Genomic DNA, 24,752 nt, shown 5'->3' with positions numbered 1-24,752 from the left:
TTTACTTCCCGGCAGTGATCCGTCCAGATCCCTCTTTGGAGTGGGTGATTGGCATTTCAGTGAAAATGACCTTCTGTATCTGCCTGTGACCTCCTCTGAAATCTCACCACTACAGCTTATTTAGTGGTTGACAGGCCTCAGAGGAGCAATACATGGTTACTGATGTTTTCCTCTTTGAGAACAGAAAGAAGGGTTCCATCCATTAGCCCTTTCCTCCCTAAGCCTTCCTTCAGTTTCCCTTCAGCCAGCCCAAAGATGGCTCTGGGTATAAAAGAGCATCCTCAGACCATGGCAGCAAACTGTGTTCACTGCTTGGCCATAAAGCACATGTCCATCCACCTATTCTGACTGTGTGGCCAGGCCCCAAAGACTTTCTTTTTAGGCACTTTCCCTTCTGACAGACATGGTCATGTTCACACCAAAGTAACCCTTCTTAATGGCCAGCAAGTCCTATTTACTTCTCCTACTGCCACCTGGGGAATGGAGGTGCACATGTTTTATGGTTTGATTGCCTCCTTGTTGGAGCAAACACGCTATAAGGGATCCCAAACTCTTGGCACAGAAAACTGAGCAAGGCCACAGAGTTTGTTAATGGCAGAGAAGAGGCAAGCCACAAGTTCTTCAGGTCAGTCTGCTGTACCGTTTGTGACTATCAATTCCCCCCATAGGCCCAGAAGAACTCATAATTAAACGTCATCCACTCACTCAACCTTGCTCTGAGCCTGGAGGCACACCATTATCTCTTCTGCTCAAACCAAGTGCTGTGGGGGATACAGGAGGCAGGGATCCATTTTAGACAGGCAGGGACTTGATTGATGAACATCCCATGGCAAACAGAGGAACAGCAAGAAGTCAGGGGACATGTGTGGATGACAGAGGGAGGTCAGAGGTTACAGAGGCTGAAGGGGACAGAAGCTCACTTATGGCTGTTTCTTGGCTCCAAAACTTTACTGGTTTGACAGAGACACAGTGGTCAAGAAAACACATTTCTAGCATTCTTTGAGACAATGAGAGGGAAGAGAAGTACCAGAAAGGATTATAGAGTGAACACTGAGACCAGAAGCCACTGTCCCACCATTCTAAGCTCAGAGACCAGAAGCTGTTGTCCCACCATGCTGAACTCCAAGACAGAAAGCTACTGCCCTACCATGCTAATCTCTTAGAGCAGAAGCTACTGCTTCACCATGCTATTCTCTGAGACGGGAAGCCACTGTCCCATCATGCTAAACTCTGAGACCAGAAGCCACTGTCCCACCATGCTAAGCCGGGCTTGATAGTCAGTGCACTGGAGGCTTCATCAATGTTTGCTGCTGTGTTTACTCTCTGGGATAATGATTAGATCAGCCACCAGGTGAGAGGGAAGTGGAAAGAGCTTGTACGAAGCTGGTAGATGCCTGATTTTTGCTCTATGGCCTGTACTTGCACAGGAAGTGTTGGCGCTTGGTGCATCCATTTTTGTTCCAAGTTAAAAATTCTGCAAGAAAAGAAACAGACATTTAAACCAAGCTAGTTCAGCACTGAGTTTACCAGAATTATCCGTGTGGTTTTTATTGAAGTCCTGGACAAGGGCCAAGGGTGATTATTTCATGTCAACATGGGCAGGATATGATATTGTTTAATCCAGATGTCCAGCAGTTGCTAGCTGCCTACCTGTCTAGATGTTGCTCGGCAGGTATTTTGTAGCTATTGCTGACACTCAACTCAACAGACATTGAGTAAAGCAGGCCGCTCTACATCATGTGGGTGTCTAATATGACAAAGGCCTTAAGAGAAAGAGTCTCTTGAGCCAGAAAATGCTGCCTCTGATTGCTTTGGACTCGATCTCTCCACATCAACTCTTGCAATAGTCTCTAGCACACCCTCCCCATCTCTCTCCTTCCCCCATTTCTTGTTCTCTGGGGATCCCTAACTAACACAAGCTTTTTAAGACATGTCTTATTTTTATGTGTGTGTGTGTGTGTGTGTGTGTGTGTGCGTGCACATGTGTGTGCACATGTGTGTGGGTGCCTCTGTAGGCCAGAAGAGGGCATCAAGTGCCTGGAGCTGGAGTTACAGGAGGTTGTGAACTGCCTGATGTGGGTGCTGGGTAACTGCTGTACCAACTCATTTTATATCAACTATACAAGTGGAAGCAGTTCTCAACCTGTGAGTTTTGAATGACCCTTTCACAGGGGTCACCTAAGACCATCAGAAAATACAGACATTCACATGACGATTCATAACAGTAGCAAAATTAGTTATGAAGTAGCAACAAAATAATTTTATGGTAGGAGGGTCGCCACAATGTGAGGATCACAGCATTAGGAAGGTTGTGCCAGAGTCATAAGAGAAGAGGGGGCCTCAACTGAGAAAATGTCTCCATAAGATTGATCTGGAACTTAGGCTGACCTGACCTGACAAGTTGCTGTATAGGGACCTTTGGTACGTTCACTGGACCCCAAAAAGGTCTGGAAGAGCAGCTTCAGGTGACCAAGAACAGTTTTCTCATCGGTGGGTATCATTCTAATCTCTTACTGCTCACCTTCCTCTCACAACACCAGAGGGGGAACATGCTGGGAATGGAGGGTGAGGGCACCCCAAACCTGGGCGGTGAGCTCAGCCTGTACAGGAAGGTGTTGGGAGAATATTGAGGTGGTAGACATCCTGCTCTCGCCCTGAGGCACAGAGAAGGAAGACGTCTGCGCCAGTCAGATAGCTCAGTCAGATGAAGATGCTGCATTTCTCAAGGTCATTCAGGACGGAGCTCCTGCCCTTGACCCCAAGCCAGACTGAGTATGACTTTTCTTCTTTCTTTCATTCTTTTTTTTTTTCTTGCAGCCCTGAAGGTTGAACCCAGGCCCACACATGTGCTAGCTAAGAGCTCCACTGCTGAGCTATATTCTCAACTCTTGTCTTACTTTTTATTATAAAATGGGGTCTCATTACCTTGCCCAAACTAGCCTTGAACTCACTCTGTAGTCCAGGCTAGCCGCTGCCTTCTAAGCCTTGTGATTACAGACCTATTCAAATATAAAATCCCAAAGTGAAATAGTGGGTCACAAAGCAGTTAGATTGTGGTGTAGAGAGTCCCAAGAGATGACAAAGGGACACAAGGAACAAAATACCAGGAAGTTCTTCCTAAAAAGAAAGGAAACAGGAATGGATCCTGCAAAAGAGAGCAGAGGTCGTGCACAGCTGTACACAGGTAAAATCCATCTGCATATATAAAATGGCTCTGGTGAGGCTTGTGAAGATTTCCCTTTAAACCCGTCACCAGCCTTAAACACCTTCTCACTAGCCTTCTTACTTTCTCTGGGGTTTTTACTTAATTACCTAAATTTATGTTCTCCCCCTGACCCCTACCCTCAGTACGTGGCTGGACTTCGAGCATCTCCACCTTCCATCGTTCTGTAGAAGTGCTGAGATTATACACACACACACGCACACATGCACGCACATGCACACACACGCATGCACGCACGCACACACACGCACACGCACACACGCGCACACACTCACACACGCACGCACACGCACACACACGCATGCATGCACGCACACACACGCACACACACACGTACACACACGCACGCACACGCACACGCACACATGCGCACACACTCACACACGCACACACGCACACACGCGCACACACGCACGCACACACACGCACACGCACGCACACACACGCACACGCACGCACACACACGCACACGCACGCACACACACACGCACACACGCACGCACACGCACACACATGCATGCACACACGCGCACACGCGCACACACTACCTTGTCCAGCTTTATGAGGGTTCTGGGATTCAAACTCGGGTCTTCATGCCTGCACATCAAGCACACTTCCATGCGCATTCTCCTCAGCCCCCATCTTTAGGTTGCTTTGTGTCTGCAGCCTGTGTTCTGACTGCTCTGAGCTGAAGTGAAACAAGATGAAAGGAATGGACTAAAAAGACCCAGGCTCCCAGTTCTACAGACTGGCTATAGGCTCCTTCTGTGGGGGATTCTGCTGACAGGAAAGGGCTGGAGAGCTTTGAGGATAAGAGGGACTGAGGGAAACATCTGGTCAACCTCTTCCCCAAAGCTGGTGGGCTAAAAGGCAGATATGGAGTGTCTCATTCCATAGGTCTGAGAGACCCTAGAATCTGTTCTTTTGGAATGCTCTTCAGGTGATCTTTGTGGCTCTGAGTCTCTCTTCTAAGCACATTTCTACTACACTGAAAAACAAGCGCCCACATTTTTGGTTGACTCTGGTGGTAGGCTTCTCATCGCTTCCTAGGGCAGCTTGTTGTGGGTTTGGATAGTGCTAAGTATTCAGAGTTTCCCTTTAACTTGGGTGGGCAGCCTTGTTTAGTAGCTTGTACCCATAGGCTTATCTGTGTTCTGGCTAACTTGCCTTTCATAGCAGCAGTCTGGGATCTGCTGGCCTAAGAGATTCCCTTCTTCAGACTTTTGCCTCTGATGGCCTTTGTCATAGTGTGTGTGCTCATGACTCCCTCCATTGTTAAAAAGTTCCTCCTCTGGTACATTGATTCGGCAGAGACTTCAGAGTGGGTACAGAAGAATGAGGGTTGACAGAATGTGTTGAAGCCACCGTCCTGCAGGGCAGTGTTGATGGATGGAAGGGGGGTTGGGAAGGAGGACAAGGACACCCCATTTGCTCCTAATAGGTTAAAGGATGGAGCTGCAGCTTGCAGAGAGGGAAGGTGTGCAGGGGACTTACTATCCTTGGGGTTCATCTCAGTGCAGTGCCTGGCTTCACTTTTTGTCCTGGGGCTCCAGGGTCTGTACTGGTTTGTAGACCCATCAATCCACTGCCATGATGCATTCTGCAACAACAGAAAACAGAGGACTGTGCAGCTCAGCCAGCTCGCCTGCCCACAACCCTCAGCCCAGTGAAATGGGGTGTCTCAGGGGCAACGTATAGAAATGTATGAAGAGCCAAAGTCAGGGAAGCTACTCCTCCATTCAGGGATGGAGGAAAACATCACTAATCTTTTAGCATATTTACTTCTGATGAAATATGGTTATCAATGCACTTAAAAGTACTGCACTCTTTAAAATATATGTCCATCTTCCATGTTGCTTTCTAAGCCCTCCCTTAACATAAGGATGTGCTATAGGCCACCTTAACAGTCTCCTATTGACTACCGAGTATCTTTCTCATTTCCAATTACTGTGAAAAACACTGCTAGGTCTAATTTTGTTGAGGATCACTCTGTGTTCTCAATATCAATTCCTTATAATATATTCTAAAACCAGAATGAACAGGTCAGAGTATGTCACTGTTTTGCAGTTACCAATACTCTCTGGCCAAGTACTTTCCAAGCACTGTCCACTTGTACAAACTTACAGCCTCACTGACCAGGCACCGGGACAGTTTCTCTATAGCTTCAAGATATTATTCATTGTACAAATAAAAATGTTGATAACCTGAGTCAAATGATACCATTTTAGTTTTCATGTCTTTAAGTATTAGAGATGGGGTACGGCTTTAGAAGATTTGTTTGTCATTTGTGTCTCACAGTCACACATGTAAAAAAAAATTAAAAGTATCTCACAGAAATAGATGTAAATATACGGCTTGTCTCCAGATGCAGAGTTTTGATTGACATCAAAGGAAATAAATAAAAATGAAAAATCTGGCCAGGTGCGTTGGCACACGCCATTAACCCTAGCACTGGGGAGGCAGAAGCAGGACCATCTCTGTGAGTTTGAGGCCAGCCTGCTCTGTATGGGGAGTTCTAGGTCAGCCAAAGCTATGTAGTGAGACTGTCTCAGAAAGAGGAGGGGCTGGAGAGACAACTCAGCTGTTGGAAGTACTTGCTTTACTGAGGGCCCTGGGCTTGGTTCCCAGCACACACATGGCAGCTCTCAACTGTGTTACCCCAGTTCCAGGGCACCTGATGCCTTCTTCTGGCCTCCTCAGGCACCAGGCACATACATGCTTGCAGGCACACACACATACATAGAAAATAAAAATGTAAAAATATTTTAAAAGTAAAAATAGTGAAAGTCAAGCAAACACCATTTAAAGCAAATAACTGACTATATATGCATATATATTCATATGAATATATATGTATATACATAGGTATGTACATATGTATGTGTAATGTATATATAGTCACGAGCTGATGGTGAGGACAACAAGGATCCAGAGGAAAGAATTAAGAACAATGAAAAAATGGCAGAGTCTAAGGAAAAGGTCAGCTGAAAATGTTTCCCTTTAATCAAGACCTAATGGCCATAAATTAATCTGAACCTTCTAGATTATTGACTTGTATCCTTTCTCTCTTCCCTCTGTCTTTCTCTTTTTTGAAAAGGTTTTAGAAAATTGGTAATTTTGTGTCTGAAGGATCCAGGGGTAGTTTCACAAAATGGAGCTATTTAATTATTTCTTCCACTGAGGGCAAGAATGGGATCGCTGACCTTCAGTTTGGCTTTTATCATTGGAGGCGCATGGCTGAGGGGCAACTCCTCGAGTCCTGTTTGTAGACCAGGAGGCTACCTTCTCATGAATAAGTTAGCATCCTGGTTTCCCAAGAGGCTTTGTGAGCCAAACCTGGGGTTACCTTCTGTGGGTCATGCAGGCCAATCCACACAGGCAGGCTTCTCTGATAGCCAGTTATGTACTTTGATATGACGCTGGCTTCCTTTGGATTCAACACAGATGCCAGATGGGATCCGTTTCCATATGACTGGCATTCCAGCTGCAAGGAGAGGTCGCATTAATGATGCCGTGAGCGTACAGCTCTCTCCTTGGAGCCCTGGTGTGCCAAGCAGGATATATCTATCCCCCAACTCCAGAAACTGGAATTTCTGTTCCATAGAAGACAGAAAGCCACAATGTTGGCTCTCAGAAGAGGCAGCTTGCAGGAAATTTAGGGCCGAAGGGTGGTGACCTTCAAAAGTCACTTCATTTCTCTGAAGCACAATTTCCTCATAATTACAGAATCTGGTGTCTCTCGATCTCCCTCTAGTGTTCTTGCTCTTTCCTCTCGCCCTCTCTGTCCCCCCACCCCTAGTTATTCAGGACCCCACTCAAGACATTTTGTTCCTTGGATTATCTCTGCTACTTCTCTTGGCCTAATTAAAAGGAGATCATTTTTGCTTACGCTGCAATGACATTTTCTGCTTTGATGTCACAACCATGCATCCTCTCACACTTCTCTTATTTGTTGAGAGAAAGCATCCCCATGTAGCCAAGGCTGGCCTCAAAGGATTCATAATCACCCTGCCTCAGCTCCCAAAAGCTAGGATTGTAGGCACACTCTCCCAGGCCCTGTCCTCTCACAGTTCTGGATGTCAGAGAGCACAGCTGGATAACGTATTAGCTGTCACCTGGTGGATCCTTCACCCTGGTTTTGAGTCACAGACTTGAGACTGCTATAGGCCTGGATCTACACTGTGTATCAACCAATCACAATTGTGACATACCACATTCTGTTTGTCTGTATTAATCAGCCACAAGCTAGAGAGACACCAATATGAATTCTTCGCTTTCTTGGACTGGATATTTGGATATGTCTTAGTATAGCTGGAAAGAATAAAATTCAGGCATATGTGGGTTGGGTCAAATGAGGCCACCTCTTTTTTCTTTTTCTATTTCTTTGCATTTCATCTGGCACCCTGGAGACCTGTTTCAGATGTTTGCACATCACTCTCTCTGGCAAGTCTCATAGGGGAATTCTGTTATTTTTTGCACAAGAACCTTACCTCTTTCTGCTCCTTTGATCTGTGTATTTATAGCTTTCTGGGAGTCATGGCTACTCCCTACTCACTCTGTGTCCTTGCAGTTTACTGAAGATCTGAACACAGTACTTACATCATCAATAATCATAGATCTTCTCTTCAACCATGAGACTGCTCCTAAACGTCCAGGAAGAACCCTTAAATTTAAGTTAAATGATCTGGGGCTCTAGCTGGCCCCTTTCTTACCTCAGCATGAGACCAGTTTCTTAGCTTCCGGAAGTACCCATAACAGTGGGACCTATAGTTGAACCATCCAGAAGCACAGCTGGGTCTCAAGATATCTGTACAGAAACAAAAGGCAGTTACAGATTGTGATGCCAAAAACTGTCAGTGCCATAAGAACACCTTGAATAAAGGGAAGAGTCTCTTTCGGAAGGACCCCGCTGAGCTGCTAAAATGTGTGCTGTGTAGAGCTCAGGATCTACATAAGTTGACAGAACAATGCCTGCCTTGCATGCATAAAGCTCTGGGTTTGATTCCTAAAATGGTTCATGTCTGTGATCCTAACTCAGATTATGAAGTAAAAGAATCAGGAATTGAAAGCCATCCTTGGCTACATCGTGAGTTTTAGGGTAGCCTGGGCTACATGAGATTTGTCGCAAAACATACACACACAAAGGAACAGGCAGAGACAGAGAGAAACAGAGAGACAGAGACAGAGGTAGAGACAGGGAGAGACAGACAGACAGACACACACACACACACACACACAGAGAGAGAGAGAGAGAGAGAGAGAGAGAGAGAGAGAGAGAGAGGTAATACAAAATAAAAAAAATCTTTGTTATTGCTCTTCTCCCAGCCTTCATCAAAGGACCTTTTCCCCAGGGGCCTATTTACTGGGAATGGGGACATCAAGCTTTCGGGGACTACTGAACACTCTGAACCAACAGGAATGTTAAGAAACCCAAATATTGCTGTGGCCCAGCTGTCAAAGAAAAAATTAAGGAGGTCTCGTAGCCATTGGAGTTTTGGCCCTGTGTGCTCTGAGACCTCAATGCTAATCAGCTGCTGCCATTTCACTAGATCAGGATGTGTAACTGCAGTGGACATACTCAAGCAACTGGTAGAACGACACAGCCAGGCTTTGTTGAGTAGACAGAGACATAAAGTAGGAGTCAGGGGCATTATCGGTAGAAAGAATCATTTGGGAAAGTGGAGGGCAAAATAGCAACTTAGCTGGAATGTGGCCATGGGTGGGTTGTGCATCCATCGTGAGGGGAGGGGAATTTTTATATTTTAGAGGAAAGGCATGGGCAGAAGCAGGGGGCAGGAATTGAAGTTCTGATGTCTTACTGGTCAGCTGATAAATGCTGTGCCCCTGAAGTCGGACACCGATAAAGAAGAGTTGAAGAGAAGTGAAGAGGAGCTGATGGCCAAGGGGCTACCAGGCCGGCATCCCGAGCCCTGTGACAATGCGACTGCACAGCTACACTGTAGACCAGCACAGAGCACTTCCACAGTGACACGGTGCACAGACTAGCGCTGTTTAAGTGTTGATCTTTCCCACGGCACTGTTTACTGCAGTCCTCTCCGTTCTGTTTCATTGCTGCTGTAAATCTCCAGGGCCTTCATCCTGATTTCAGATAGACTCCTGCTCCTTAGGTTCTGTCTCTTCTCCTCAATCGATCGATTGATCAATCAATCAATCTACCTATCCATCCATCCATTTCTATATCTCTCATTCTTTCCATTTTCTTTCTCTCTTCTCCTTCTTTCTCTTTCTCCTTCCCCCCTCAGCTCCTTCCTCTCTCTGTCCCTCCAACCCCTTCCTTTTTATTCCCCTTTGAGACAAGGCAGCCCAGACTGGCCTTGAACTCACAAAGTGGCTGAGGATGACTTTGAACTTCAGACTCTCCTACTCACACCTTCCTCATGCTGAGATTACAGGCATTGACTCTTTCTCGGTTTTACAAAGCAGGGGGAGGTCAAAGCCATGCATGCTAGGCACACCCTCTGCCAACTGAGCCTTGCCACCAGCTCCTTAGCACCCGAGACGCTTTCTCAGCTGGGTCTCGGTGCCCTCTCTAGATGCGTCCTCTCAGGCACCAACCTCAGCTGATTTGCAACGCAATGCTTCTTACAGGTTTAGATCCATTGCATGTGTGATTGGATCTGTGAGTGAAGGATAATCATTGAGTTAAGAAATGGAAGGAAAGCTATTATCTTTTTCTCATGGCTGTGAACAGATACCTGACAAACGCAACTGGGGGAGAAGAGGGTTTATTTGGTTTGTAGCAGGAAGGCCGAGGCAGCAGGAACATGAGGTAGCGGCGGTTATGCTCTGCCTCTAGTCCACAACCACAGTCAGATATTGACACTCAACTCATTTTTTTCTTTTTATTCAACCCAAGCTCTCAGCCCATGGGATGGTGCTCTGCCTTTTCAATTCGCCTGTCTCTTTTGCCTTTTCCATGCCTTTGTGTGCCACTTTTGCCCCTCCTCCTCAGTTCTTTCCTCCCCTCTGCTTTTCTCCATTGTTCTTTCTGACCTTAGCGGTGCATTTTTGCAGCTATCGTCATGCGCCCCCTGGTGGGAACAATTAGAAAGGCTTCCAACTGAGGCCAGGCGCTGCTGTGCCTCCTAGTGAGCCACACATTTAGGCTGCAGCATTCCTTGGTACCAGGTTCTGCTCTGGACAGTTTACTATACTCTAGAACCCACCCAGCCCCATTAAGTAGTCCCTGATATTACCACCGTGAGGAAACAAAGCAGAAAGAAGTTGTTGCGTCTCACACTCCCACAGCAAATAAGAAAAAGATAAGCTACGATCTAGACAGTGTGGCTCTGAGTTGGGGCTCCGGCCAACTTAGTCATGCTCAAGCTATGTTTAAAAAACAAAAACGAAAACCTGCAAGCCACTCATATCTGTTCAGGCTGTCCTACTTAACAGCCAGACTGTCGCAGACAGATGGGAATGGGTACTCATGGTACAGACAGGGAAATCTACTGAGGCCACGAGACAGGAGTGGAGCGGGTGGGACCTGTGAGGACCCGCTGCGTTCTCAGCAGCCTAGGATCTACCGCATCTCTACCAAAGGGGTTACGGCTCCTCATTGCTGCACATGGTGACAAGAAGGGACAGGTCCTAGCACTCGGGCTCTCCACCTCTAGTGGTCTGTCTACTCTCCTAACCTCATACAACTCTGGCTTCCTCTCTGCATGCTGAACGGACACACACTTTCCCACAGGATTGCTTGGAGAGCTAGTGGGATAATGAATACCTAATGCAAACACAGTGGTTAGCAAGCCGCCCAGCACATAGTAGTTGTTGAATAAACGACAGCTGGTTAGAACTATAGCTTTCTTGTGTGATACTGGGAATTGGTCTGGTTCGTGGTGGAAAGACCCTGCCACAGAACTGTAATCTGCAGGTTAGCCCTATGTCCCCTCCCTACCTTTTTTTTCTTTTCTTTTTTAAACCTGAGACAGAGTCCATTTAAGCTCTCAAGACTGGCCTTGCACCCTGTGCAGCCCAGGCAGGTCAGTCAGGAATCCTAAGTCATGCTGCACTCTTCTGAGTAGCTAGGATTCCAGTGCAATACCAGACTCAGCTAGAATTATAGCTATGAGAAACCCGCACCATTATTATGATAACAAAGTGGAGTATTTCTGAAAATATTAGCCAGATGCAGTTTCCATTGTCTCTAAATGTTTCTCTGTTTCTCTTCACTGAGCCCCAGGCAGCTACAGGCCAGGGCAAGGAGCCATTGAGCAGACAACAGAGCTATGATCTTGGCCATCAGCCTCTGTTGAAAGAAAGAAAGACCATTTCTAAGCTCTCCCCATCTACTTTAAGTACAAGATTAGAGTTTTTTCCATAATCTTTTGTGCAAAGAATATATGGGATCTGTCTTAGGCACAATTCTCAGGAATGCAGCAATAAACAAAAAGGTTTTCTACAGCTGGGAGGAAGATCTGTCTGGAAAAGAGCCATGGAAGGGCCTGTGCTATATGTTTTGGCTCTATTCTCCTCCTGGGGAGAGACCCAAAGAGATTAGTGAAGTCCTGGGAAGGGGTTGGAGAGTCTTATCTCATTCTCCAGAATATAGCCAGGGTCAGTGTCAAGCCCTTCAGGGAAGCCAGAGGTCAGGGCAGCCCCCCACCCCCAGGAGCATACAGACATGACCGTAAGGCGGCAGGGACTGGGGGAAGTTCCCAGTGTTCTCTACATTCTTGCAGCGTGCAGAGCGGTGGTTGAATCCCCTGGGTCCCGAGCAGCCATATGTGGAGAGAGAACTGATGGCTGGGGGCAGGAGTGGGGTTAGGGGCAGTGAGTATCATACAAGGCCAAGTGGAGGGTAGGCTATGGGGACCACAGCCTTCAGCCGATGCCCAAAAAGTTCCACCTGTCTCCACCTCTCTCCAAGCTTCCTTGAATTAATTCATCCTCTTGGCAAAGTCCATTCAAGAACTTTTAGGCCTCAGTGGATCTTTTGCTGGCCTCTTCTCTCAACAGAACTAATTTTCAAACAAGCAAAGCTGGTTGCTTGAAGGTCCTGCTACCTCTAACTCCCAGTGAGGGTACAGGCTACTATGGGAGGCGACCAAGCCTAGGAGCTGGGGCGTCAGTGTGACTTTTGGCAAGCCTGTCACTCTCTGCCCTCGCTTTACTCACAGATTCAGCAGAGCAGTTACCTCAGAGGACCTCACATTTCATATCTTCCCATTCCACATACTCTGGTGATTTTTCTCAGCACACTCAACCTTTCCTCGCCCTGCTTTCTCTGTGGAGATTTCATAGCTCGCTGGCACACTCCCTGTCCTTATATTGGCCTATGCGTGTACTTTCTCTGCAAATAGCTCTGCCGGTCCCTGGTAAACAGGACTTTGTAATATGCTCAAATAAGACAACAGTGTGTAAATGTTTGGACATTGTGATTATAGCTATGAGCTACAGACAGCCTGAGGCCTGTCTGGTTCTTTAAACAGGCTCTCCACTGCTCACAACAAACTCGAAAACTTGATTCTGCAATCCTTGACTTAAGTGTGGCTTCCAACCATCTTGGACTGGCTCTTGTCTGACTGTCGCAAGATTTTGCATTTTCATCTTGATATTCTTTCCTGGAATTCCTGAGCGGGTGAGTGGACAGCATACTGTGTGTGCTGTGTGCTCACCGCCTGTGGCTGCCTTCCAATAACTGACTGAACTTACCACTCAGGACTTCAGGGCCAGCTACCCAGCTCAGCAGAAGGAGTAGCCTCACGCATTTGGAAGCCATCTTCCTCTTTTGATGGAGACAATACTTCGACGCTTTGATTTCAAGGTCCTTGCGGCCTATTCCAGCTTTTTCTTTTTCCTTTTTCCCCCCTGGATTCTCCTAGACCTGCAATTTGAACCAACGAGAAGGATACTGGAACTTAGCTACCACATCAAACTATTTTCAGGTAGATTAACGTTTTACAGCAAAGTTTTCAATCTTAAGTTTAGTGTAAGGATTACTGACACTATGGGATTTTACTTTTCCCTGCAAACCCTTCTAGACCAATGCCAGAGCAGTCGGAGAAGTCCTGAGTGGTCAGAGAGTTCCCGAACTACCCAGAATTCCTGGCTATCTCCAGGGCCGTCAGCAGAGGGCGACCTGGGCACATTTCCTCCCAGGTGATACTAGGCCTTCTGAAGTCCAGAAAATGAAATGAAGTGGTTCCAGCACTGAGATAATTTTTTAACATTGAAGGTAAACAGATGGCCCAAATACAGTTATAGATTAGAAAGTGGGCATCATTACAACGACTGGGCGTCATTAGCTCACACACCAGCTGTTCACCAAATCTGACTCTTAGCCTTGTTTATATCACTTAAAGAAAAAAGAAAGAAGCTTTGCTAGTCTCTCTTTTCATTATCAAAAAACTTAAAAATCATTCAAACATCAACACAGACCAGGAGATATGAAGTGATCCATCTCCCAGAGATAAGCAGTTTGGGGCAGGCGCCTGCAGACAGCATCCTAGGTACTGAGGTATTGTCTTACACAAACCAGATTACCCTGTCTTGTACCAGGCCACTTCTCGGACACAGACTGGCCGCAGAGAGCGCTCTTGCAGCCGCAGCAGCAGCTCTTTGTCTGGTTGCTTTTCCGTTTGGTATGAACTCATGTGTCCTGCTGCATTCGCAGAGTAAGCCCGCTGTCTTCTGAAGACTTAGCTGCCCACTCCTTTGGTAGACCTCAACACCATTGCCCTCCTATCCCATGATGCTCAAGTTTGTCAAAAAGTGCTGTGGACTCAGTTTTTAAAAAGAACGTTTTTGCCCCTATCTAAAAGCTACCAATGAAGTGGAGCACAAACGATATAATTTTTATCTACTTATAAGTTATATAAGTAAAAATTATATACTTTTTAACATTTCTCTTGTGATTTATCAGTTTATAGCTTTGTACATTTTTCTATTTGTTGGGTTCTCTTCTTTTTGATGATTTGTGAGGCTGTTTTTTTGTATATTTAAGCCTCCCAGCGAAGTCACTAATGGTGTGTCTCAGTTCATATTTTTCTCTCATTTATGTTTTTTTCCATTCTGAGGGGAGACAGACAATTGTACCCCTACAATTTTGGGTGTCCAACAGGACCCCCAAAAGCTCTACTTCTTTCTGCCTCCTCGACGTAGTCCCTGCCCGTTTGCCAACAAGTGCTGAGCTCTGGGCCTCGTTGGATCTCTTAGCGGCCTCTTTACAGAAGTGATGCTCCGTTTTTAAAACTGCCTTTGTCCTACACATGCTCTCCTTACAATCGTTGGAATTTCTGTGAGGAACAGAAGCTACTACTATGGTATAAGGTTAGCATAGCCACTCACAGGCCTGCCATTCTTAGCCATGCTTATCAAAGTTCGAAGCAATAGTAGTCTTAAAAAAATAACTATGATAAATGACAAATTTATTGAGTTCTTATTTAACAATGCTCTATGATTAAAAAAAATAATAAAATCTCAAATACTGATGGCTCAGGAGGGCAAATGCCCTCAGGAGGTCATCAACCTTCCCTAAGTTTCACAGCGACCAGTTCCACAGCCACCACAGAACCCAGCACTACTGGCGGCCAAAGCCAACTAACTCTCTTTCAATAGAGCGGAAAGAAAATACACAACCCAGGGCTGAGCAAAGGGTTCAGAGGGTAAAGGGGGCTTGCTGTGCAAGCCTGGTGACCTAGTTCCATCCCTGGGACCCATGTAAAGATGGGAAGCAAACACCAACTCCACAAAGCTGTTCCTTAATGTCTACTCTTCACGCACGCAAGGGCGCATGCATGCACGCACACATACACGCATGCGTACCTGCACAACAATTAATATTGATGAATTTGGAAAAATAAACAATTTAAATCAAACATTACTGTCACAAACTCCCCAGCCAGAGCGACGGACTTGTCGTTTCTGACCCACTAGGTAGCAAAGAGTTAACAGGCGTTCATAGAAAGCCCTCTGTCAGCGCTACAGGGAAGATTACCTGATTGGAACCAAGACTCCGAGAACCCTGCCTTCTTCAGCTTGAGTGGTCCCAGGCGAGATTCCTGCAGCTCTTATACCTTCTTGCCTGAAGCCGTAATGACCTGTTGAAATCATGAAGCAATAGTGCTGTTTACCAGTAATTAACCTTATCGATAGTAAAAAAGCACTAAAGTTATCGAGTGATAACTTTAGAATGGACCCACATTGAGCTTTGTCAAAGCAAGAGCAGAACCCCTCCCTGTGTGCAAACAAAATCTTCTTTTATGTCCACGTTATTAAAATCCACAGAATCCTGTCGTCTGCAAACTGCCATTTGCTGTCCGATGTCCTCACCGTCGCTTGGTTCTGTTTTTCCTCTCCTTTTTATCTCTTTGTGTTGTAGATGACCTCTACCATCCTCTCCTCTCCGGAAAGATGCTAGATTTCTATCCTTGCAGAAAAGATTTGAATTTAGGTCACAACCGATGGCCACATAAACCCATGTCCCCGAAGCGCATGTTATCCCCACCTCCCAGCATGCACCGAGGAGCCTCCCCCTCCCCCTTTGTCTTTCTCCTGTGGAACTGAAGGTACTGAAATCAGGTTTTAACATAGGCAAATTCGGGAAAAATAGCTTACAGTGATAGAATAGTTTATAGCAATTCTTTCTGAGATCATCACAGGAGAGGCTAACTGAAGACCTGTGGGCAACACAGGGCAGGCTTCTCCCAGGCACAGTTAAGAAGCCCAGTGCTGGGGACTAGAGGGATGGCTGAGTGGTTAAGAACAAGAACACCTGGCTGCTCTTCCAGACACCTGGATTAGTCCTTTTTCTTTTTTAAGATTTATTTATTTTATTTATAATAGTATACTGCAGCTGTCTTCAGCCACACCAGAAGAGGGCATCAGATCCCATTCAGATGGTTGTGAGCCACCATGTGGTTGCTGGGAATTAAAATCAAGACCTCAGTCAGTGCTCTTAAGCACTGAGCCATCTCTCCAGCCCCCTGGCTCAGTTCTTAGCACCCATGCCAGGCAGCTCACAACCATCTGGAACTCCAGCTCCAGAGGATCTGATGAGTCTGGTCTGCAAAAGGCCTCTGCACCCATCTGCACACTCCCACACAGACACACACCCCTACACATAATTTTAAAAAAAGAATAAATAAGCCTTAAAAAGGAAAATCAAAGAAATCCAATACCAAGAGAGCAGTGGCCTGCCCTGTTCTCAAGGCTTGTCAGCGGTATACAGAGAACCCCGGCCTCAGTCTAATCTGGGCTTGTTTGCTGAATTCATAATCGTTTTGAAAAATCAAGCTACTTAAAAAGGACATCAAGGCTTGCTTGTCTGTGCAGAGGGTAAGGGATTGATTTGTGCTGTGGGCATCAGACATTGCTCATAGCATATTGTAGAAAAGGCTCTGTGAGGTCCCTTGTGTCTGAAAGCAGCCATGAGGATGCTCAGCTCACTCCAGAGAAGAGCTGTGGCTGCTGTAACTGACTAAGGAAGTCAGGGCTCCCTGCTCCAAGCCTAGTGTTGTTTTCTAGATGCTGCTCTGCCTCTGTCATTGGGTCTTCCCACCTGTGCATAAATTTAACCAGGATCTGAGAAACCAATATCTTCCCAGCTTACTTCCCCAGCACCACCTACCCTCTGATGACACTCGAGAGAGGCAGGCAATCTGGCTCCCACCCTCCTGATTGGGGCTTGAGTTCTGTTCCTCTCTCCCTATCAAACACCAGGGACTTGTTGAACCTCTTGGAGCCACAGTCTCCTGATCTGTATACGAAGGAGGGTATCACTAGGTGATCTTACCCAGTTTAATACTCAGTACCTTTTCCCTTCAGAACTGGATGGGAAAGTCACTGCCACACTGTGTGATAGAGAACCAACTCGGAGCCTTCCACGGCCCAAAGACCTGACCCAGCAGGAACACAGAAAAGGTCTTGCAAAATATTGTAAGTAGGTGCCAGACCACCATGACCCTGCTCTGACCTCGATGCCATTGTTCCAAGACTTCAGACAACGAAAGGATTGTCAGAACAGATGAGACTATGCCTAGACTATGAGAGGTCTCTCAGGAGGACCGCCATTGCTCAGCACCAAGCTAAAGCACTGATAGAAACCACATATAATGTTGAGACATAAAGATAAAAGGGAACTTCACCTGACATGGAGAGTGGTACACACGCAGAATCTCAGAACTCAGAGGCTGATGCAAAACTGAATTTGTAGATAGGTTTATAATAAGTCCTAGGTCAGCCTCAGCTACAAAGTGAGTTCTAGACCAGCCTGGGCTGCATGAGGCTCTGCTTCGAAACCAGAGACTATGAGGGCTCAGAAAGATGCCTGGATTTAAAGCTTCTTTTACTACCAAGAAATCGTGATATAAAAGGAACTCTGCTGATCAATGCATCATATGTGAAATTCAGAAGGTGTGAAACCTAAAATGTGCAAATCAGTCACAAGTACTTGTCAAGAATCAGGGTGGAGCACTGGAGAGAAGTCTTGGCTATTAAAGTCACTGACTGCTCTTGTGCAAGACCTGGGTTCAATTCTCAGCACTTACAGAGAGAGTCACAACTGCCTGCAACTTCAGGGTCCGGATATGTGACACCTTCTGCCTGTCTCTTTGTGTACTTCACACATGTACTTCACACATGTGGTACATAGACACATAATCCTTCCCAAGAATCAGGACCCTAATTGGTTATCCGATACCAAATGGTCAGTCATGATTACCTGTTACTTGTACGTAACAAACAAGTAACACTAGATAGACTGAACTAGTTGTACACACACACACACACACACACACACACACACACACACACACTAGCAACCTCGACTGAAAAAAAAGAAAAAGGCCATGATTTCAAGAGAGCATAAGGGAAGGTATAAGAGGGGGTTGGAGGATGGAAAGGCAGTGGGAAAATGATGTGATTCTATTGTGGTGGTTTGAGTATGCTTGGCCCATGGGAAGTGGCACAATTAAGAGGTGTGGCCTTGTTGGAGGAAGTCCATCACTGTAGGGGTGGGCTTTAAGTCCCATGCTTAAGCTCCACCCAGGGCATAAGAGACCCTCCTCCTGGCTATCTGCAGAAGACAGTCTCCTCCTGGCTGCCTTTGGATCAAATTTTAGAACTCTTGGCTCCTCCAGCACAAAGTCATCCTGCATAATGCAGTGTTTCTCACCATAATGATAATGGACTGAACCTCTAAAACTATAAGCCAGCCTCCATTAAATGTTTGTTTTCGTAAGAGTTGCCTTGGTCAATGTGTCTCTTCACAACAATAAAACTCTAAGACATCTGTTTTAATTAAAAAAGAGAGAGAAGAAAATAAGTAACAAAAAAACCAAAAGAGTGTAAGAGTTAAAGTAACGTCTAGATAGAGAAATAAAGGAAGGCAGTGTTAGAAAGTAACCTTTAAAATATAAAGGGAATTGGTTGTCCATGTAAAACCCTAACCCTGGCCAGACAGTCATAAGGGTAAATACAAGATAATGACAAGAACTTCAAAGGAATCATAGAATTGTTGAAATTACTATTAAATTATGTCTTTAACAAAACAACAAAAACAGAAAACAAAACAAGACAAAAAATCCATAAACAAATACTTTGCTATACTAAAGGAATAAGTGTTGAGGGTAATTAGTAATTATTAATGAGTAATTATAATGACATTTGGAAAGATTTGCAGTATTCTGACTTTATTAGAAAACAATCATTTAAAGGCTGTGACCACGACTCAGTGGATAAAGTGGTCACTTCACACCATGAGAAGCTGAGCTCAGTTCACCCACAGGGGCGGTGTAGACAAGTGGGATCTCAGGGGCTCACTGGCCAGCTAGGGCTCTCAGAAAAGTCAGGTGGAATATCATTGAGAACAACAGCTGACCAGGACCTCTGACCTCCACATCAGCACGTGACCGTCACACACACACACACACACACACACACACACACACACACACACACACCAGCCCCCGCCCAATACATGCACACAAATATTTGAGTGTCGTATTATCAGAACTCTTGATAATGAAAATCTGATGTTACATTTCCATCTGGATAGAACTGGAGAGGTGACTCAGCCTTTAAGAGCACTGGCTATAGAAACTGGAAACAACCTAGATGTCCCTCAGCTGAAAAATAGATGCAGAAAATGTGGTACATTTACACAATGGAATGTTACTTAGTCATTAAAAACAATGACATCATAAATTTTCAGGCAAATGGGTGGAATAGAAAAGATCATCCTGAATGAAGCAACCCAAACCCAGGAAGATATGTACTCATTTATAAGTGGAAATTAGTTATGAAGGACGGGATAACCACACTACAATCCACAGAAGCCAAGCAACCAAAGGGGGATGCTTGAATCTCACACAGAAGGGGAAATAGATGTATATGGAGGGGGGTGGAGGAAGGTGAGGGAGGGATGGGGATAGGAACAGAGGCATGAGGTGGTAGAGGAGGATGAAGGAAGGGAGAGAGTACTGGGAGAGACAACTGGATTGTGGGTGCATCCTTGGATGAGCTAGAAACCTAAGACAACGGAAACTAGCAGTTATCTACCTATGACCCTAGCTAAGACTCCTAGCAATCGGGGATATGGAGTCTAAACTGGCCAACTCCTGTAACCAGGCAAAACTTCCAACGGGAGGGATTCGAATGGAAACTCAGCTACAAAACCTTAGACCCACAATTTGTCCTGCCTACAAGACACACAAGGGTAAAGGATGAAGCAAAATTTGAGGGAGGGGCCAAGCACTGACAAGTCCAGCTGGAGATCCAAGCCACGAGAAGAAGCCCACAGGACATTATTAATGATACTCTGCTATACTTTCAGACAAGGAGCCTAGCATAACTGTCATCTGAGAGGCTTCACCCAGCAACGGATGGAAACGAATGCAGAGACACACAGCTAAAAATTAAATGGGGGAAAGGATGGATTTAAGAAGCCAGAGGGGTCAAGGTCACAATAAAACCTACAGAATCATGGAGATTGAAGTGCTAACCAGGGAGCGTATGTGGCACAGACCTAGGCCCTCTGCACACATGTGACAGTTGTGTAGCTGGGTCTTCATGTGGAAGCCCTGACTGCAGGAGCTGGGGCCGTGTCTGACGATGTTGCCTGCTTTTGGATCCCTTTCCCTTGACTGGGCTGCCTTGTGTAGCCTCAGTGGAAGGGATGGGCCTAGTCTTACTGCAACCTGATACGTCAAGGCTGCTTGATATCCACGCAGGGCCTCCCTTTTTCAGAGGAGGAAGACTAGTGGGGAGGGGAGATGAGAGAGAGGAAGTGGGAGGAGAAGAGGGAGGGAAAGCTGAGATTGGGATGTAAAGTGGATAAATAACTTAATAGAAAGAAAGGAAGGAAGGGGGATGAAAGAAAGATGAGAGAAAGAAAGAGAAAAAGAAAGAAAGGAAGGAAGGAAGGAAGGAAGGAAGGAAGAAAGAAAGAAAGAAAGAAAGAAAGAAAGAAAGAAAGAAAGGGTGAGCTACTACTGGCTGCTCTTGAAGAGGACCTGGGTTTGAGTCCCAGTATCCACATGGAGGTTCACAACTATCCATGGTACCAATTCCAGGGCATCTGACTTGACCTCTGACCTCTGTAATCATCAGGCACATACATGCATATATGCATGTAGGCAAAATACTCACATGCAAAATACTTTTTTTAATTAAGAGAAAATTTAAGGAAAAGAGAACGAGCACCCTTGAGCCCCACAATCACTCCGACTTTTGTCCTCAGTAATCAAACCCTCCGTGTCTCAGTTCCCCTGGTATTCATGCTTCCCACACTGGTACACCGACCCATCAATACCACACGTCAGTGGTGGGCCACAAGCGCTCAAGCCAGTGTTCAGACCTTTCCTGTCTGCAGTACCTTCTCCTCTTTCCTTCCTTGGTCATGTTTATACATGAACTACTTATTTAATTCAATAAGCATTGAACGTGATCAAGCGCAAGGGTCTGGGTGGGTGGATGTAGGTACCAGGTGAGAGAGGACAGGAAGAAGCGTCTGTGTACGTGAATGCACATTCAGAGACCAGAGGTCAATCTCGGCTCATTTCCTAGGAGCTGTCCACCCACACCACTAAATCTGTGGGGATCAAATGCAGGTCTTCTGCTCCTCCAGCAAGCTCTTTACCAACAGAGCTGTCTCCCCAGCCCCATTTACTGCCTCCTTTGGAAGTTGTTCCTATTGTCTACTCTGACAGGGGTGACATGGTCCACATGCCTGTGCTTGTGTTTAATGTGTCACTTTCTGTTTCCTTGGTGCATTTCACAATGGGACTCATACCTCCCTCATCTGTATGAGACCATTCTCAGCAAAGAGTGTGGACCAATGGGCCCGACCACCCCTGAAAGAGCCCTTGTTGCAAATCAACTGCTCCCTGAGGTCAGTCCTCCCTCCCCACCCCACTCATCTTTTATTAAGTGATACCCACACAGAAAGATGTCACTTAATGATGTTTCTTTAGAAGACCTCTGGTACTTTCTAGTGAGAGATGTTTGTTTCCTCTTTGGGGGTAACTTACACTTAAAACCCACTGGAAGCCACCTACCTCTGTCAATGTCGTAATTCAATTTGGTTTCCCAAAATTCTCCTTAAATGGAAACACACTCATGGTTACGTCACTATCATGAAGGGCGCTCTTCTGAAAAGAGGTGGGTGATTTAATTGTGCTTGGGTGGATGAGGGTTGAGCTCTGTGTCGGAATACTTCCTGAGCATGTATAAGAGCCTGGCTTAATCTCCAACACCAAAAGAAAAGGAGGAGGAAGAGGAGGAAGAGGAAGAAAGAAAAGGAGGAGGAGAGCAATTAGACCAAAGTGCATTTATCCATGAAACAATATACTCTTTCCTCCTTTGCCCCAACACTCAGTGAACTCTCACCAATTCATGCAATATTATTGTGACTAATTGCTGTGCTCATGGGCATGCTTCAGCCTGTGCTGTCCATGAGGTGCCACAAATACAGGTGCTGGAGAGTGACTAGTGAGAACAAGAAATTGAATATTAAACTGTGAATTCTCTCTTCTTCTCCTCCTCCTCTTCCTCTTCCTCCTTCCCCCCCTCCTCCTCTTCCCCTCCTCCTCCTCCTCTTCCTCCTCCTCCTCATCCTCTTCTTCCTCCTTCCCCTCCTCCTCCTCCTCCTCCTCTTCCTCCTCCTCCTCTTCCTCTTCTTCCTCCTTCCCCTCCTCCTCCTCCTTCTCCTCCTCCTCCTCCTCCTCTTCCTCCTCCTCCTCATCCTCTTCTTCCTCCTTCCCCTCCTCCTCCTCCTTCTCCTCCTCCTCCTCCTCTTCCTCCTCCTCCTCATCCTCTTCTTCCTCCTTCCCCTCCTCCCCCTCCTCTTCATCCTCTTCTTCCTCCTTCCCCTCCTTCTCCTTCTCCTCCTCCTCTTCCTCCTCCTCTTCATCCTCTTCTTCCTCCTTCCCCTCCTCCTCCTCCTCCTTCTCCTCCTCCTCCTCCTTCCCCTCCTCCTCCTCTTCATCCTCTTCTTCCTCCTTCCCCTCCTTCTCCTTCTCCTCCTCCTCTTCCTCCTCCTCTTCATCCTCTTCTTCCTCCTTCCCCTCCTCCTCCTCCTCCTTCTCCTCCTCCTCCTCCTTCCCCTCCTCCTCCTCCTCTTCATCCTCTTCTTCCTCCTTCTCCTCCTCCTTCCCCTCCTCCTCCTCCTCTTCATCCTCTTCTTCCTCCTTCCCCTCCTCCTCCTTCTTCTCTTCCTCGTCTTCCTCCTTCTCCTCCTCCTCCTTCTCCTTCTCCTCCTCCTCCTCCTCTTCCTCCTCCTCTTCATCCTCTCCTTCCTCCTTCCCCTCCTCCTCCTTCTCCTTCTCTTCCTCCTCTTCCTCCTTCCCCTCTTCCTCCTCCTTCCCCTCCTCCTCCTGTACTTCCTCTCTTTCTCTTTTCTTCCTCTCTTCCTCTTCCTCCTCTTCCTTCTCTTCCTCTTCTTCCTTTTCTTCTTCCTCTGACAGGGTCTCATGTATCCCAAGCTCCCAAGGTGGCCTCAAATTCAATTTGTAGCTGAAGATTACCTTGAACTTCTGATTCTTCTGTCTCCATTCCCCAAATGTTAGGATCACAGGTACTCGACACCATGTCTAGTTTTATTCAGTTGTGGGGATTGAACCCCTGGCCTCATATATGCTAGTCAAGTACTTTACCAACTAAGCTACATCACCAGCCCATGAAACTTCATTTTTAATAGCTATGTGTTTCTAGGACCACTGTATTGAACGGGACAGACCAAGAGAGTGGTAGGCAGTCGTCGTCCCCCCGTGAAACAAAACAAACAGAACAAAAAAGTGTTTCTGGTCATAAGGAAGATCAGAGATGAAGACACTATTCAAGTAAGTCCTAAGAACTTGCAGGAACCATGGAGATGATCAGGGCAAATCTGTTGAACTTGGATTTGAGCTGAATTTAATTCTATCTCCATGCAGCAGTCTTGGCTGACAGCTGGGATGCTGTTGTGTTTTGTTCTATGTATAGCTCTGGCTGTCCTCAAACTCCCTTTGTAGGCCAGGCTGGCAGTGAACTCAGAGACTCTGAGAACTCTGGGATTGAGGGTGTGTGCCACCCCTGCTTGGCTTATTCATTACTTTTTAAACAATTATTGCATTCTGGCTGGAGAGCTAGCTCAGTCTGTAGAATGCTTGCCCAGTATGCACAGAGCCCTGGGTTTAATCCTCAGCATGGTGCAGGTGTAGAGTAGTCATGGTGGTGCACGGTGCAAATTCTCAGCACTGGGAGGCAGAGGCAGAAAAGTCAGAAGTTCAAGGTTAACGTTGGTTACATAGAGAGTTTGAAGCCCACCTTGGCTACATGAGACCCTGTCTCAAAACAAAATAAAATAATTGTTCCCCCCACACCTTTATAGGGTGCAAATTTTTATGGCTTTAGACTTTGTTCTTTTATATTTGACAGAGATAATGAGTATGAGCATCGACGCAGGCAAGATGTACTAATGACTGATGTCAAAGCAAACCCTACCACCAGGAGAGAGGAAATGAGTCACCACGAAAGTGTTTATTAACTTTTACTGCCAGCCTGCAGAAGCATGGAGACCACAGGCGTCCTACCCCTCGCTCAGCTCCCAAGCAAGGGTCGTCTCCCTGCCATTTCACGGGCAATCTGCTACCTACATTCATGGGTAGTTTTGCCAGTCAGAAAGCATCGGCAGACTTCTGCGAGAGGCACAGCAGAAAGCCCATCGCCATGATGGAAGCTGAGAGCCTTCATCAGCTTTGACGTTATTACCTCCTAAACCAAACCCTTCCTCTTGAAAACAGTTCTCAGAGGCGATGTGAACTACTGTCTATGGACCTGTGGCCTGAACACAGCATCTCTTCCCAACCACATCTTTATTGTTGATCTGACTCTTGGATACATGCTGGACCACTCCCATTATACTGAGATGCCTGGGTCAGGGTACACCAAACACAGAATGCCCACAAAACCCGTTTGTTTGCCAAGCAACCAGAGCTTCCAGGGACTAAGCCACTACCCAAAGACTGTACATGGACTGACCCTGGGCTCCAACCTCATAGGTAGCAATGAATATCCTAGTAAGAGC

General features: G+C 46.3%; 1 protein-coding gene across 1 annotated transcript; it reads right to left on the bottom strand.

The window, feature by feature from the left end:
- Window positions 1-925: 925 nt before the first annotated feature.
- Window positions 926-15,232, bottom strand: Reg4 (regenerating family member 4). The gene is made up of 6 exons (NM_001004096.2): window positions 15,186-15,232; window positions 12,902-13,073; window positions 7,936-8,030; window positions 6,570-6,707; window positions 4,718-4,823; window positions 926-1,474 (listed from the first exon to the last, which is right to left on the bottom strand). Exons 2-6 carry the CDS (start codon window positions 12,966-12,968, stop codon window positions 1,407-1,409), a joined length of 474 nt encoding a protein of 157 aa, NP_001004096.1. The 5' UTR covers window positions 12,969-13,073; window positions 15,186-15,232; the 3' UTR covers window positions 926-1,406.
- Between the last annotated feature and the right edge of the window lie 9,520 nt (window positions 15,233-24,752).

This window comes from Rattus norvegicus, chromosome 2, assembly GCF_036323735.1.
Source record: "Rattus norvegicus strain BN/NHsdMcwi chromosome 2, GRCr8, whole genome shotgun sequence".
Lineage (NCBI taxonomy): Eukaryota > Metazoa > Chordata > Mammalia > Rodentia > Muridae > Rattus > Rattus norvegicus.
This window is presented reverse-complemented; position numbering and strand designations above follow the sequence as displayed.

What these genes read in the sequence shown, in the direction of transcription:
- Reg4 (NM_001004096.2), bottom strand. Translation starts at nt 12,968, where the DNA reads ATGGCTTCCAAATGCGTGAGGCTACTCCTTCTGCTGAGCTGGGTAGCT. An exon ending in TGGCCCTGAAGTCCTGAGTG is followed by an intron (nt 8,031 to 12,901) that starts GTAAGTTCAGTC and finishes GTTTCTGTACAG; the next exon opens with ATATCTTGAGACCCAGCTGT. An exon ending in GCCTGCATGACCCACAGAAG is followed by an intron (nt 4,824 to 6,569) that starts GTAACCCCAGGT and finishes CTGTTGTTGCAG; the next exon opens with AATGCATCATGGCAGTGGAT.